Source organism: Simochromis diagramma, unplaced genomic scaffold (assembly GCF_900408965.1).
Source record: "Simochromis diagramma unplaced genomic scaffold, fSimDia1.1 OVJJ01000596.1, whole genome shotgun sequence".
Lineage (NCBI taxonomy): Eukaryota > Metazoa > Chordata > Actinopteri > Cichliformes > Cichlidae > Simochromis > Simochromis diagramma.
This window is the reverse complement of record NW_024387245.1, coordinates 18,075,434-18,092,328: the sequence shown is the minus strand read 5'-3', so window position 1 is coordinate 18,092,328 and position 16,895 is coordinate 18,075,434. Positions and strand designations below refer to the sequence as shown.

Sequence of the window (16,895 nt, the reverse complement as noted above, 5' to 3'; positions counted from 1 at the left end):
GACAGACTCAAAAATGAAAAATGGATGAATGTTCAGGTCGGGAACATAGTCAAACTGGAGAATAATGAGTTCGTCACAGTAAGTTTGGGGAGGCTATAGTAAAGATTTGAAGCAAGTGAAAGAAATTCATTTCAAAAGTAAGTTCCAAACTAAACTCAGTGCTTTTATTTCTTAGGCAGACCTTCTGTTGCTGTCTAGCAGTGAGCCCCTTAATTTAGTTTATGTGGATGCAGCTGAACTCGATGGGTAAGTGTGCTGTACTGTGGTGTTTGTGTAAATGCTAGGTTGACAACTAATGTCTGACACTGTCTTGGATTTCCCCTGGTCTCCCCCAGAGAAACCAATCTGAAGGCAAAACAGGCTCTGACTGTAACTGGAGAGCTGGGAGACAACATTGAGGCACTCGCCACCTTTAATGGTGAGAATCTCAATGAAACAACACACAGTCTGATTTTCAAAAGTGAAACCTGGTTCTGTCATTGGGAAATGTCAGAGGAGACCAAAACTAACAAAGATTTTTTTTAGGTTGATAGCCCTTGGCTGAGTTAAGAATTAATGCAAGTACCAAAATAAATAATGAATAAATGCATAAATGCAAAAAAATAATTCTGTTAGGATAGATCCTGGGAAAGCACAAGAAAAACCGGATACACTGATAGACAGAAATCCATATTCTATGTTTCTCACAGCCGTTGATGAAATTAAGTTTTTGAGATTGTCAAAAAATGTAAAATCAGAAATCTTTGGATTGTAATGATATCGATATGATAGTGGTTAAAAGAGTAATTGAGGCTATTATAAAACCGTTTACATACATCTGTAATTTATCATTTCAAACTGGTCAATTTCCAGACAGAATGAAAATAGCAAAAGTTATACCTCTATACAAATCTGGAAACAAACACCATTTCACAAACTACAGGCCGGTCTCTTTACTACCTCAATTCTCATTCTTGAAAAACTGTTTAACAACCGACTGGAAAAATTTATAGATAAACATAAACTACTCACTGAGAGTCAGTACGGATTCAGATCAAGCAGATCAACATCATCGGCACTATTAGAGTCAATAGAATACATCACAAATTCCATAGACAAAAAGCAATATGTGGCTGGGTTATTCATAGACTTGACAAAGGCATTTGACACAATAGATCATGATATATTAATAAGAAAACTGGAACGTTATGGTGTCTGAGGGGTAGTTTTAGATTGGGTCCGGAGTTATTTAGGTGACAGGAAGCAGTTTGTGAAATTAAATGGTGGTTGCTCCTTATGTATGGACATTGCTTGTGGTGTACCCCAAGGGTCAGTTTTGGGTCCAAAATTCTTCAACTTGTACATTAACGACATCTGTAAAGTGTCCAAAGTATTAAAAATGGTTCTCTTTGCTGATGATACAAACATTTTTTGCTCTGGTGATGATCTGCAGAATTTATTGGAGGATATGACTAATGAAATAAGTAAAGTGAAGTTCTGGCTTGACAAAAACAAATTATCGTTAAATTTGAATAAATCTAAACTGATGTTATTTGGAAATAGTAGTTTAGATACAAATGCTAAGATTCAAATAAATGGTGCTGATATTGAAAGAGTCAGTGAAAATAAATTTCTGGGGGTAATAATAGATGAAAAACTTAACTGGAGAGCTCACGTAAGATATATTCATTCCAAAGTATCACAAAGCATTGCAGTACTAAACAAGGCAAAGCAGGTGTTAGACAGAACATCACTTCATATTCTATACTGTTCACTGGTTTCACCATACTTAAGCTATTGTGCAGAGGTCTGGGGCAACAACTATAAAACCACATTACATTCACTTTTTACTCTTCAAAAACAAAAAAAAAAGCAATTCAAATCATCCACAATGCAGGTTATAGGGAACATACAAACTCACTATTTTTGCAGTCTGAAATATTGAAAATTGCCAATCTAGTGAAATTCAAAACAGCACAAATTCTATTCAAAGCAAAAACTGCCAGGTAATATTCAGAGTATGTTTTTTTTGAAAGAAGGAAGTTATAATTTAAGGGGTTTTTGTAACTTCAAAACAGGGAAGGTACGTACTACAAGATAAAGCTTTTGTGTTTCTGTTCATTGAGTGAAACTGTGGAACAGTGTGAATATGGAATTAAAGCAATGTCCAAACATAAAACAGTTCAAAAAGAGTTATAAAAATATGATCTTCTCGAACTATAAAGAAAGGGAAAATATTGAAATTAAGTGAATGTCTCTATTTAAAAAAAATCATGATGTCATATTATAGTATATAGTATATATTATATCAGCAATCTGTTCACTATTTTTATTATAGATTATATCAGTAAGGAAGCTGACTAAATATTAACTGATAATTTATGGCAAAGGGGTGGGATTAAATAAGTGTGTTCTTCTTCCCACTCCCTTTCAACACGTAAATGAATCAGAACGGTAGCAATATTGAAATGTATTGACTTTTGTATAGTATTTTCTCTCTCTTATTTTCTTTACTAAATGTACCTGTATATTGTTTACATGTTTGAAATAAATTAACAATCAATCAATCAATCAATAGAGCAGTATTTCACCTTTGAACTGTTTAAGTTTGTACTGAGTGATTGTATTTCCTCATGCACGACTTTTTCTACTAATGTAACAATGGGATCTTGGGTTTTATTTAATTGTTTATTTGTTTGCTTTGTTAGGTACACCTGTTCACCTGCTAATTAATACAGACATCTAACCAGTCAATCAGATGACAGCAATCCACTTCATTTTGGCATGTGGACATTATTAAAGTGACCTGTTTGAATTCAAACTGAGTATAAAATGTGCCAGAAAGTTGATTTAAAGAATTTGGAATGTTCCATCGTTGTTGGCGCCAGATTGGCTAGTCTGAGTATTTCAGAAAATGATGACCTGCTGGGATTAACCCACATCTGTAGGGTTTCCAGAGAATGGTCCACAAAAGAGAAGCTATCCAGTGAGCAGCCGTTCTGTAGGCGAAAATCCCTTGTTGATACCAGAGGTCGGAGGAGACTACACAGACTGCTTCGAGCTGTCCTCTAACTATCCTGTGAACTGTTGTTCAGAATCATTTGCTGACACTGATTTCTGTTTCTCAGGTGAAGTGCGATGTGAACCTCCCAATAACCGTCTAGACAAGTTCAAAGGGACTATGACTTTGAACGGAGAAAGATATGCCTTGGACAACGACAAAGTGCTGCTCAGAGGCTGTACTCTCAGGAACACTGAGTGGTGCTTCGGTCTGGTCATCTTTGGAGGTACTCTGTGCACTGCAACTGTGTACAATTTGCAATTTGAGTGATGTTTTTTTGGTCTAGCCTTTATTGTTTACTCTGATACTGATGTATGAAGTTGTACATAAGAGACTAGAGCAGGAAGGGGATGTGGTTACATCTGCAAAGGTATACAGAAGATAATCTGCCACAGATTCTAGAGTGTGAAGTTCTTAAAACAACAATATCACAGTAATGACATATTCGTGGTGTTTCATTTAGGCCATTCTCCTTCTAAGGCTAACCAGTCTGGAAACATACTGAAAACTGTATCTGCATCACTGTCAGTGTCTCAACATCACATTGAATCTTTCCAGGTCCTGACACTAAACTGATGCAGAACAGCGGAAAGTCAATATTCAAACGGACAAGCATTGATCACCTGACGAATATTCTGGTGTTATGTGTGAGTTTACACAAGCACAAATACAAAGAAAGTCACACAAAGTCTCAGCTTATAGATATAGAACTTAAAGACAGTGATTTGTTTTTCACCTGAGTGACAAGAGTAATATTGTTTGAATAATCAAGAAGTCTGATATTTTTATTCCATCAGATCTTTGGTTTCCTGGCATCTATGTGCTCCATTTTGACCATTGGCAATGCAATCTGGGAAACAAATGAGGGCTCTGTGTTCACTGTGTTTCTTCCTCGTGAACCAGGCATTGATGCTCCTCTCTCATCATTCCTCATCTTCTGGTCTTATGTCATTGTCCTTAACACAGTGATACCCAGTTCACTTTATGTCAGGTAAGTTTCAGCACAGAAAAATGATGAAACCAAAAAACAACCAAAGTTGGTTTGAACATTTGAGACTTGTGCTAATATGTATCACATTTTGAAATTTTACCAATTTGTGCTACATTATTAGCGTGGAGTTCATTCGTCTGGGAAACAGCTTCTTCATAGATTGGGACAGGAAGATGTACTATCCTAAGAATGATACTCCAGCTCAGGCAAGAACCACCACACTCAGTGAGGAGCTAGGCCAGATTAAATACATCTTCAGTGACAAGACTGGCACTCTGACACAGAACATCATGACTTTCAACAAGTGCTCCATTAATGGAAAAGCTTACGGTGAGCAGCTGTGCTTGTGTAAAAATTAGTGAGGCAAATGGAAACACATTGGGTGAACAACTGATTTTACAGTACATTTATCATATATTCAGGGGACCTCTATGATTTCTCTGGACAAAGAGTGGAAATTACAGAGGTGAGAGGAAAATACATCCATTGCATTGTTTGTGAACTTTGTTTAAATTACAGAGGTGAGAGGAAAATGCATGATTATTTAAAGAAAGTATTGATCCAACTTTGTTGTTTTGGTTTTTCCTGCAGAGGACAGAGAGAGTGGACTTCTCCTGGAACAATCTGGCTGATCCAAAGTTCAGCTTTCATGACCACTGTCTGGTGGAGATGGTGAGAAGTGGAAACCCTGAGACTCAGGAGTTCTTCCGCTTGTTATCCCTGTGTCACACTGTTATGCCCGAGGAAAAGAAAGAGGGTGAGGGGTCCCCTAAAAGACATCTTCATTTCATTTACATTTCAGGAGAATTTCAAAAAATTCTTGGAGTCTATTTAAAAACTCCAAATTCAGTGCAATAAAAGACATACAGGTACATGGAAATGTGCTCCACCATGCAAATGTTCAAATTTTACCCTTATATGCCTGAGGAAAAGAAAGAGGGTGAGGGGTCCCCTAAAACAGCGGTCCCCAACCGTTTTTGCGCCACGACAATATTTTCACGGACCGGCCTTTAAGGTGTCGCGGATAAATACAACAAAATAAAACTAGTACCGGTACCGAAAAAAAGAAGATTCATTCATAACACACGTGAAAAGACCCAGGAAAACAGAGTTAACGGAAAAAAAAACGATAACAAAATAACGCTAAAAACTGATAAAAACCCTGAAAATCATACATTTCACACCCGAGGCTCACTCTCGTGGCCCGGTACCAAATGACTCACGGACCGGTACAGCGCCAGTACTCAAACCCCATCCATAGACACAGAGGTAATAATGTGCTCCACCATGAAAATTTCCAAATTGTAACAATATATATCAGTTGTCAAAAACTGTCATCTCTGTTTTACCTGGTAGGAGAGCTCAATTATCAGGCTCAGTCACCTGATGAAGGCGCTCTGGTAACTGCTGCAAGAAACTTTGGATTTGTGTTCCTATCACGCACACCAGAAACCATCACAGTCGTAGAGATGGGCCGACAAGCCATCTATGAACTTCTGGCTGTTCTGGACTTTAATAATATGAGGAAGAGGATGTCAGTGATAGGTGAGAGGAAGTAGTGATAGGTTTTTTTGTGTCGTTATCTTCAGTGACCACACTTCATATATTCAGAATACATTTCTCATTTCTGCATGACATTACGTCAAACTTTGTAACTTTCCCTGTCACTTCCAGTGCGCAGCCCAGAGGGGAAGTTGACTCTATACTGCAAAGGTGCAGACACCATGATCTTTGAAAGACTGCACCCCTCCTGTAACAAACTGATGGAAGTAACCACTAACCACCTCAATGTGAGTGATCCAAAGCATATAAAAGTAGCTTGAAGCTAAAGTCAATGAAATTTTAATATAATTAACGTAATTTAACATCTGACTTCTTTCAATTATCAAAACAAAAACAGGAGTATGCAGGTGATGGCCTCCGTACACTTGCTCTGGCCTACAAAGACTTAAATGAGGACTACATGATAGATTGGAAACAGCGCCACCATGAGGCCAGTGTTGCCATGGAGGGACGTGAAGAAAAACTTGATGAACTTTATGAAGAGATAGAGAAAGATATGATGGTTAGTACACGTGCTGAAAACTTTGTCAATACGAATTTGCTGCTTGATTATCTATTGGTAGTTATACTTTATACCGGGGATATGAAACTCATTTTACATTACGGCCCACAATATAGCCTAATTTCATGTGAAATTCAGATTGTCCCCTGTCAGTGTTTTACTACACATTTAATCCCTGAGATATCTTCCAATAAGAAAACGAAGTGCAATTTCAACAGTACGTCTCAGATTTTCTCATATGATGAGAAATGCTTCTGTATTAAATGAAAGAATGACTCTTTAGGCTTAAATTGTAAGAAGTAAATATGTAAAGTTACAGAAAAGTTCATTAACCAGACTGTCCTGTAATTATAAAATAGAAAGGTTTTGTTAATTCAGAGGAATTGTTCTAACATTTAATTGTTTACCTATTGATTAATTTACTTGGTGTAGTATGCATATGGCCATGGGGGAGGTCTTTATCAGTAGGAAAAGCTGCAAAAACCTATGAAAATACAAGTGAAAGTCCAAAATTAATTCCATTCTTCACATTTTCCAAAGCTGTCCAGCAGGTCAGGTTAGAGTCTATGCCAGGCCAGTTCGGGCACCCAGGCCTTTATATTTGACACCCCTGGTTTATATTGTACACTAATGTTACAGTGAAACCAGCATAATTTGTGATAAAGGTATAGGATGGCTTCATTGCTTTGCTTTATTTAACATCAGTTTAAATCATAGCTGCATGTGTGGCTTTAGCTGTTGGGAGCGACAGCTGTAGAGGACAAGTTGCAAGACGGTGTGCCAGAGACCATTGAGCAACTGGCTAAAGCGGACATCAAAATATGGGTGTTAACTGGAGATAAGCAAGGTCGGTGGAACTTTTTCTTTTTAAACTATACATTTCAAAGTGGATAAAGACTGCATTATGATGTGTAATACATTTTTATGTTCCTGCCCTCATTAATCTACGCACAATCTCAGAGCATCAACAGTTTTGGTTGATGGGTTTCCATGGTTTCAAGTCATAGATCTAATATACATATCGACAAATGCTCTGAGAGTCGTTCCAGCTTTTGTTTGCTGCAAGATTGACTTTAAAGATTTCTAGCACCTAGGTGATTGAGAATTATTCTTTTGTCTTCTTCACAGAGACAGCAGAGAACATTGGCTATTCCTGTAACATGCTAAGAGAGGAGATGAAGGACGTCTTTGTTGTCTCAGCCAACACTGCTGAAGGCGTCAAAGAGGAGCTACAGTGAGTCAGTTAAAACCAGATGATGATTGTATTCTGCCAATCGGAAGCTGTTTCAGCATATGAATCAGTGAGATAATTTGTCACTATGAACTTCAATAAACTTAAAAAAATACTGGAAAAACATGACCAATAACTCATTCATCACAAATTCAACCCTTCATGCATTCCTTTTCCTGTATACAAAACCCTGCCCTTTAGTTACTTTTCTACAGCTGTAAAAGAAATAGGTAGTTATTGCAGTTCTAAAACAACAGATCCTTGTTTTTATTAAAATGAAATCAGACTTTATATTTCCTACTAGTGACCATAGATTTTATAAGACAAATTAACAACTGTTGCTGCCAGATTTCATAACTTGCTATCATAAGCTAATTCTACCACAACTGAATGAAAAACCTACTGTAAATGAAAAACTAATATTAAACTAGCCAGTTTATCATAGCCATAAGCTAATTCTATCACAAGAAAAAAATCTATAAAAATCATTAATCTGACATTTTAATCTTCCCAAGCATTTGTATGATTAATTGTAACCTGTAACCTCACAAGCTAATGTCTTCCTAAGTGGCATTTGACTACCGCTGTATTAGCCGGACATGTTATTTTTTACGCATTACCTTAGAGATAGCATGAGGAGGGATAGAGAGTGGAGCCACTTCTCAGCCGCATCAAAACAAGCCAGTTGACCTGATTCAGACATCTTAGGATTCAGACATCTTAGGATGTCTAAATCTAGGGTGCCTTGGAGCAGATGCAGAACATGTTGGAAAACTAACTTATCTCAGTTGGCAGAGGAATGCCTCAGTGTCCCCTTTATTGGCCAGCAGTGTTGGTCAAATTACTTGAAAAAGGTAATCAGTAACTAATTACTGATTACTTCCCCAAAAAAGTAATCCCGTTACTTTACTGATTACTTATTTTCAAAAGTAATTAATTACTTAGTTACTTAGTTACTTTTTAACAACACGATTTACAACCTGAATAGGTGATAAAGCAATAGATCTTTCAGCCCAATTCTACTTTTTCTACATAATCCATCATACAAAATGTAATCAAATGGAAAGGTCCCTTTTTAAAACTTGTTTTATTAATTTTAATCTTTTAACTTTATGCATCAAGCAAAAATTTAATTATATGCAACATTCTCTGACTGGAAGAAATTTGTTTAATATTTAGACCTATTTTCTACACATTCCAGCACATGAAATAAAATATTTTTTGTGTTTACACTCACTTTTTCAAATAGATGCAAGTAAAACACAGCAGAAAATAAATAAGATCAAAGACTAGCGGTCCTTTTGCTCTATTTTCACCTGTAAAGCAGAAGTGGCGTAGGTGGAGGTTTACCCTGGTGCAGGTGTGCAGGGGTCAGTGGAAGAATCCGCCAGTTTCTCTGTGAGTTTCCCATTACGTGGGAGCGCACTCGGTGCTTGCTTGGAAGTTTAGGGGTTTTTCTTCGCTGTAAAAAGCAGTTTCCTTCCCATGCACAACGGACACTAATGTTTTTGTCACTTTTTATGGAATCAAACTCAAAGTAAGGTCAGTACTTCCACGCTTTAAACGCTGCACGCTCATACTCTCTCCCGCACTCGATATATTATCCATTGTTGATCTGCACACAGCTGTTGTCACGAACGTCGGACTCGCTTACGTCACTGTCGTGAGACATTCTCGCAAAAAAATCATGGTTTTAGTAACGCAGTAACGCAGCGTTCCTACGGAAAAGTAACGGTAATCTAATTACCGTTTTTGCAATAGTAATCCCTTACTTTACTCTTTACAAGTAACTTGTTACTGCCCATCTCTGTTGGCCAGGGAGGTCTTGTCCAGTTAGACTGTGGCAGAAAATTAATGGTGGATGGATTATTAACATACAGTCAAGCCACAGCCATGTTCACCAGTGTACATACTTGAATAGAGGAAAAAAACCCAAAATAATAACAAATAACAAATCAGGTCATGTTCTCTGTCATATTTTCAGGAATGCACGAAGAAAAATGTGTCCTGAAGCAGCAGAGGAGCAAACTGTGATTAAATCTCGAGAAGGCATGTTTTGGCTGAAAAAGACAGAGACTGTGCAGGATGAGAAGGTGGATGGAGATTATGGACTAATAATAAATGGGCACAGTCTGGTAAGAAGGCTTGTTTTCAGCAACCACTGAAAAACCTCTGCAAGTTGACCTGTTTAGTTTAGTTTATTTTGTTTATGTAGCTTCAACAGTAGAGGTCACACTGTGTGATCAGAAAGTACATATTGTTTTTTTAAAGCCTGATTCTCTTATGTTTCTTAAACTTAGAGATGAATGTAGAAATGAATGGAATTCTCTTGAGGTTTTAAGGTTGCACTACAGAGTCTTGACAGATGACCTAACTCCAATCAATTCTTTCCTTCATCATCAGGCTTTTGCACTGGAGAAGAACTTGAGGTTGGAGCTGCTGAGGACAGCATGCATGTGTCAGACAGTGATTTGCTGCAGGGTCACTCCTTTGCAGAAGGCCCAAGTGGTTCAGCTGGTCAAGAAATACAAGCAGGCTGTCACTCTTGCCATTGGGGATGGAGCCAATGATGTCAGCATGATAAAGGGTAACCTGTGAAGTCACCAATATACAGAGCTGTATTTTCATTACAACTATCCAGCTGGGAAATATATAGCTGATATTGTGTATTTTATTGTGTATTTTATTTGCTTCCTTTTCTGTCTGCCAGTTGCTCATATTGGTGTAGGTATCAGTGGGCAGGAAGGCATGCAGGCAGTGCTGTCCAGCGACTATTCCTTTGCCCAGTTCCGTTACCTTCAGCGCCTCCTGCTGGTGCATGGCCGCTGGTCCTACATCCGCATGTGCAAGTTCCTTGGATATTTCTTTTACAAGAACTTCACTTTTACGCTTGTCCAATTCTGGTACGCCTTCTTTTGTGGTTTTTCTGCACAGGTGAGATATATGTATTGTAACTATACTATAATGTAATTTAAGTAGCTTTTGTAATGGGACATAAAATGGGTGGCTGTAGCTCAGGTGGCAGAGCAGGTCAGCCACTAATCAGAAGGTCGGTGGTTTGATCCCAGGCTGCCTCTTGGCTGCATGCCAATTATCCTTGGGCAAGATACTAACCCCACGTGGTGGTCAGAAGGCCCGGTGGCGCCAGTGTCCGGCAGCCTTGCCTCTGTCAGTGCTCCCCAGGGCAACTGTGGCTACAACGTAGCTTGCTATTGCCAGTGTGTGAATGGGTGGATGACTGAATGTAGTGTAAAGCATTCAGTCATCCACTTAGGGTGGATTAGGGACTGAGTAAAGCGCTATACAAATGCAGGCCATTTAACAATCTCAATGAGAGAATTGCATCACATTCACCTTTCTTAATGTTGTGCTTAAATGGTCTTCATGGTTTTTCACAGACTGTGTATGAGGACTGGTTCATCACCTTCTACAACATCGTTTACACAGCTCTTCCAGTCCTTGGCATGTGTCTGTTTGACCAGGTATGTAGATTACAAGTAACTATCAGTTTTTGGTTGACTTACATAAACCAGATTATCTTATCTATCTCATACTCAGGTCTCTGTGTCCACTGAGCTTTCTCATCTCTTTCACTAAACCTTGTTTTGTGCAGGATGTAAATGACCGTTGGAGTTTACAGCATCCAGAGCTCTACGCTCCAGGCCAAAAGAACCAATACTTCAATAAGAAAGCTTTTGTGAGCTATCTGATTCATGGCTGCTATTGCTCCTTAATCATCTTCTTTATCCCATGGGCTTCCATGAATGATGCAGTCAGAAATGATGGAAAAGACATTGTGAGCCATCCATCTTTTGCTTTCCTGCTACAGACCTGTCTGCTTATTGTGGTGCACACACAGGTGAGAAGATTTCATTTCATTTATTTATTTATTTCACACTTGGTCAACATTTTCCACAGTTAGTTCTTTCAAACAAACCAACTACACTTTCTGTCAGTAAAGCACTGCAACCACGTGTGAAAAGGAGCAGGCAGAAGAATATATTCTTATTAAACCCTGCCCCCTATCTACATTCCAACTTATATTGCAAGTGGTCACCAAAAGTCAAGGAGCAAACTAACATTAACACTTATTTCCAGTCCTAACGCAAACCAAACAACAATTTACAATCAGAATATACCACTCCACATAGTAACAAGGAGAAAAGATAAGTAAATAAAATAAATGAAACAAAAAATAATGGATCCTTATTCAATTAACTCCAATTTCATTCACATTCTTCATATTGAGTTATCGTTTTAGACATGTAACACTTTTTAAAACAATGTAAATTTATACAACTCTTTAAATTTTAATGAAGAGAGTTCCACAGTTGTATACCCCTAACCGTTGGACTCATTAATCTTTGTGTTGTCCTAGCTAGCCGATGCTTAAAATAAAATTTCCTTCTGCTGTCTTCTCCCCCCGAACACGTTAAAAATACTCTTTGTAACTTAGAAGGCAAAATATTACTTTTAGCCTTAAACATAATTAATAGTGTTCGTAGTTTCACTAAATCTCCTAATTTTAATAATTTTGATTTTATAAATAATTTATTTGTATGTTCTCTATATCTAACGTTATGAATCATCCGTATCACTTTCTTCTGTAATAAGTTTATAGGTTTTATAGTATTCTCATATGTATTCCCCCAAACTTCAACACAGTAACTAAAGTATGGAAAAAACAATGAGAAATATAAAATGCACATTGTTTTGTGGTCTAATAAATCTCTTAGAACATAGAGAATCACAGAACTATTTATACCTTATTTTCTTTCTTTTATGTTAGTAAACTGCAGTGCTTGAGAAAATATTGCATTTGGCAGCTTGATTTATAGACTTCTATATCATAAATTCATGCACCCTTGCTGGACACTTCATTATGTGCACATTGTTACAATTAGTTTGGACCCCTTTTTCACTGCAGAACTGCTTTTAATCGTTATGGCAAAGATTCAACAAGGTGCTGGAAACATTCCTCAGAGATGTAGGTCCATATTGACATGACAACATTACACATTTGCTGCATATTTGTCAGCTGCACATCCATAATGCAATTCTCTCATTGCACCACATTCCAAAAAGGGCCATGTTGGATTGAGATCTGGCGATTGTAGAGTATAGTGAAGTCACTATCATGTTCAAAGAACCAAATTGAGATGATTTGAGTTTTGACATGGTGCTCTATCCTGCTTGAAGAAGCCATCAGAAGATGGGAGTACTGCGGTAATACAGAGATGGACATGGTCAGCATCAGTACTAAACAATCCTCAGCTGGTACTAACTAGGGGTGGGTTTCAATAATTGATTTTCCAATTACAATCAATTTTAGCTTAAATAAAGCAATATCGATTCATTAAAATCCTGAATCGATTTTTAAACATAAATGTATTTTTCCAGAAATGCCAGAATCGCAGGTTAAACTTCACAAAAGTATTTCACCAACCACCAAACAGCTAAAACAGTAAATGAGAGCAGGTAAACAAAAGGACGTAAACGCAAAGTGGAGAACCGACTCATCAGAATCAGTGAGATGTGGCTTTCTTACCCAACAGCACGTACGTGGACACGCAGTTGGAGGTGACAGCCGATAGCTCAGATTCTGATGCGTCGGGTCCGCACTTTGTGTTTATGTCTTTTTTTGCGCTAGATTCAGATGCTGCAGGTTTCATCACTCTCCAACCAAAATGAACTAACCCAGCAGCAAAACAAGATCAAAACTAAGTTTCACATTTCGCTTCCCATAAACATCATCATGAATTCCGTCTTACTTTTGCTGTTTTGCTTCCACTATGATAAAATCACACTTCCTGCACAGTTCTCTCTCTCAGTGTACTTCAAGAACAGTTTCCCATTTAAAAAATCTCTATTTTTTTGCATTATTTGCTTGCTTATTGCTCACCAGTCTACCCTGATGGCCACTGTTTTTTTTTTTCTTTGTTAATGACTTCCGACAAGAAAGCCACAAAGTGGGCACTTCTGTATGGGGCGCCGTTCGTAAAGTGAAACATGCTGAAATTAATGGCAACATTTTTCCACATTTAGCTCAAAACAAGTCCTTTTTTACAACATTTAGTAAAATATTTGTAACTTTTCATATTTAAAACAGAATTTTAAATGTTAAATCTAAATGTTAAATCTAAATATTATATTTAAATCTAAATGTTAAATCTAAATATTATATTTAAATCTAAATCTAAATGTTAAATGTTAAATCTATATATTATATTTAAATCTAAATGCTAAATGTTAAATCTAAATATTATATTTAAATCTAAATCTTAAATGTTAAATCTAAATGTTTAGGCTAACATGCAAATTTATTGCACGGATCAGTGGAAATACCAAAATAAAAGCTTTCCGAAAACCTCCGGTGCAAAAGTGTGCCGGTAGTGGTCAGACACGTTCTCACTCCCTAAGCGTAATATTTTACGCTAGGTGACAAATTGTCAACATTTTATGCTTTCGGGTACCCAACACGTTCCTAAATTACGGCATCGGAAAAAGGAGAGCACATGAGAACCGTTTGGACTCAATCTACACATGTTCGTTCATTTTCTAAAAATCGCTTTGGAAAACACTATGGTTAGGGATAAGGTTAGGTTTAGGGCTGGAACACATAGCTGGAACGTCTATTACGGCGGGACCGTCATTCCACTGGAATTCAGCCATAACCCGGCGCGGACCATGAGAAAGCACGTCCAGCGATTTAGCTGAAAACATCGGAAGATCCATTTTGTCAGCCATCCAAAGGTTCAGCAGTAGTGCACTCTTAGCAGCTGCAGTCTCCACTTCACAATCACTGCAGCACATGTCCAGCAAAATCGCTGGACATGGTCGTAGGCAAGAAGTGAAGTAGCACATGGCGGGGAGAAGTGAGGGGGAGAGCAGACACAATTTTGCACCGGAGGTTTTCGGAAGCTTTTATTTTGGTATTTCCGTTGATCCGTACAATAAATTTGCATGTTAGCCTAAACATTTAGATTTAACATTTAACATTTAGATTTAACATTTAACATTTAGATTTAAATATAATATTTAGATTTAATATTTAACATTTATATTTAAATATAATATTTAGATTTAATATTTAACATTTAGATTTAATATTTAACATTTGATGAAAAGTTACAAATATTTTACTAAATGTTGTAAAAAATGACTCGAAAAAAACATGCTTTTGTAAGGTTTTGAGCTAAATGTGGAAAAATGTTGCTGTTAATTTCAGCATGTTTCACTTTACAAACGGCGCCCCATACTTATGCAGTATATTAGTCTGTTGTAACAGATAGACTTCCATTCCATCTCAGCCAGTCATTTTAATTGTGCACCAGGACACTAACAATAATGTAGTAATAGTACAGTACTACTACAGTAGTAGTAGTAGTAGTAGTAGTAGTAGTAGTAATAATAATAATAACAATACTCTTCCACTTTTCAGCTGTCTCTTGACACCTATTGCTGGACAGCAGTGAACCATTTTTTTGTGTGGTTCAGCACGATAGGCTACTTTGCCATCTCAGTCACTATGTACAGCAATGGCATGTTTTATGTCTTCCCGTCTTCTTTCCCCTTATTTGGTAAGTACATTTACTGCATTTAGTATGGAGGCCACTTTAATGTTAACTTTTTTGAAGTTTTTTTCTATTCTAAAATTTTGGTACTTTAAAGAAGACCTGAGTATGTGACTCATGTGATTGTGTCCTTTTTGGATTTTAGGCGCAGCAAGAAACACTTTGAACCAGCCTAATGTGTGGCTCACCATATTCCTGACGTTCCTCCTCTGTATCCTGCCTGTTGTAGCTTTCCGCTTCATTTTTATGCAGCTTTGTCCTACCATTAATGACAAGGTAAAAAAAAGAAAAGAAAAAACTAAACTGAACACATAAAGCATCTAAGACTTTCTTGTCTTCTATGCACCTTGTGCACTATAAAGTAGCATGTAATTTAACTGAGTTTGAATCAATGTATCCATAGTAAAAAAAGTTTGCATAAAAAAACCCCAAACAAAACAAGCCCATATTTCTTTTTTCTAGGTGAGGTATAAGATGCGTACAGAGGAGTTGACTGCACCTGCACCTCGTCGTCTACTGAGAAGGCGTAGTACTCGGTCAGGCTACGCCTTCTCTCACTCCCAGGGCTACGGTGATCTGGTAACATCTAGAAAATTCCTGATAAAGCGCCCCCTAAAGATGACAGCTCTGTTCACCCAGACAGACTCTTCCATATTTCAAAATGAGCCACAGCACTACCGCACTATTGCTGAGGAGCCACAGAGTCCTTAGCCTGGTACACACAGATACTGAAAGACTACAGACATAACTTCATAATTTTCAAGCCAACCTGACACTGAAGACAAACAAATGAGGGTAAATTTAAAATATATGGTGGTTTCCAGCAGGGTTTTAATAGTTTTGCAATTTTCATTAGTTTTTATTTTTATTTAGTTTTGACTTCAGATTTTCAATTTTATATCAGTTTTAATTAGTTTTTACCAATTGTTTGCTAGTTTAGTTTAGTTTTTATTTTTTTGAAAATCCTTAGTTTCAGTTTAGTTTTGATTAGTTTCAGTTATAGTTTTAGTTGTGTTTGCAATAATTAAGTGTAACAAAATCCCAGTTTCATCATATCAGTCATTCTCTTCTGCTTATCCTTGGGTATGTTGCTATTCCAGCTACCATACCCTGCACCCTGGACAGGTCGCCTGTCTGTCGCAGGGCTAACACGCAGAGATAGACAACTCACATTCTTTAAATAAATAAATAAATAAATAAATAAATGCAGATGAACAACCATTGATACCAGGCAACTATAAAATGTATATCTTGGCCCCAATGAGACACCAGGTGTTCATAATTTTGGTTCAAGTGAATTGATAAACTTTTTGAAGGCAATTGACTCACACAGTTATGTAGATATCCCCGTCCTGTTGTTTCGGGATGCATCACGCTGCCTTGTCTGGAATTAGCGTCTGTTTCTGGGGATGAGGGTTGAGTGTGCTCCCTTACCTTCTCAAGGTAAGCTAGGTTAGCCTTCTTGTGTGAGCTTTTCAAGTGCACTTTAAGGTTTGTGGGATTTTTTTCCCTTTAGAAATGTCCCTCATAATTTGTCTCTTTCCACTACAAGACACTTGCTTTATCCAAAACACAGTCATATTCAAAGTAATCCCAAATTGGACTCTGGTGCTTTCTCCCGACTTTTCCTGACATGATTCTGCGCGTGGACGGAGCAGCAACACAGACGACTCGACTAACGTACTGCCACCTGCCGGCATAATTAGACAGCAAGAAAAGAATCTGGAAACTAAACTTCATTTTCACCCTTGACTATTGTATGACACGCACACATCAATGAAAACTAAACACATTTTTGCTATAAATTCAGTTAATTTTAGTTAATTTTGTGAACACTCATTACAGTTTTAGTTAGTTTTCCTTTTTTTGTTTTTATTTTTATTTCCGTTAACGAAAATGTTTTTTCACTTCTAGTTTTCGTTATTTCGTTAGTTTTCGTTAACGATAATAACCTTGGTTTCCAGAGTCAGCATAAAAACTAATGGTGTCTTACA

General features: G+C 37.3%; 1 protein-coding gene across 1 annotated transcript in view; it reads left to right on the top strand.

Annotated features, from left to right (window-relative positions):
- LOC120747513 (phospholipid-transporting ATPase ID-like) overlaps positions 1-15,721 on the top strand; it is a 42,807-nt gene extending 27,086 nt beyond the window's left edge. The window contains exons 7-28 of the mRNA XM_040053445.1: positions 6-78; positions 176-246; positions 336-418; positions 3,108-3,266; positions 3,599-3,687; positions 3,838-4,031; positions 4,153-4,361; positions 4,454-4,497; positions 4,623-4,788; positions 5,388-5,576; positions 5,706-5,821; positions 5,932-6,096; positions 6,832-6,943; positions 7,225-7,330; positions 9,312-9,462; positions 9,731-9,914; positions 10,038-10,261; positions 10,726-10,809; positions 10,941-11,186; positions 14,769-14,907; positions 15,047-15,177; positions 15,364-15,721. Of these exons, the coding sequence (XP_039909379.1) occupies positions 6-78; positions 176-246; positions 336-418; positions 3,108-3,266; positions 3,599-3,687; positions 3,838-4,031; positions 4,153-4,361; positions 4,454-4,497; positions 4,623-4,788; positions 5,388-5,576; positions 5,706-5,821; positions 5,932-6,096; positions 6,832-6,943; positions 7,225-7,330; positions 9,312-9,462; positions 9,731-9,914; positions 10,038-10,261; positions 10,726-10,809; positions 10,941-11,186; positions 14,769-14,907; positions 15,047-15,177; positions 15,364-15,612 (3,184 nt within the window). The 3' untranslated portion in view covers positions 15,613-15,721. The remainder of the gene's footprint in view (positions 1-5; positions 79-175; positions 247-335; positions 419-3,107; positions 3,267-3,598; positions 3,688-3,837; positions 4,032-4,152; positions 4,362-4,453; positions 4,498-4,622; positions 4,789-5,387; positions 5,577-5,705; positions 5,822-5,931; positions 6,097-6,831; positions 6,944-7,224; positions 7,331-9,311; positions 9,463-9,730; positions 9,915-10,037; positions 10,262-10,725; positions 10,810-10,940; positions 11,187-14,768; positions 14,908-15,046; positions 15,178-15,363) is intronic.
- The last annotated feature ends 1,174 nt before the right edge of the window (positions 15,722-16,895 follow it).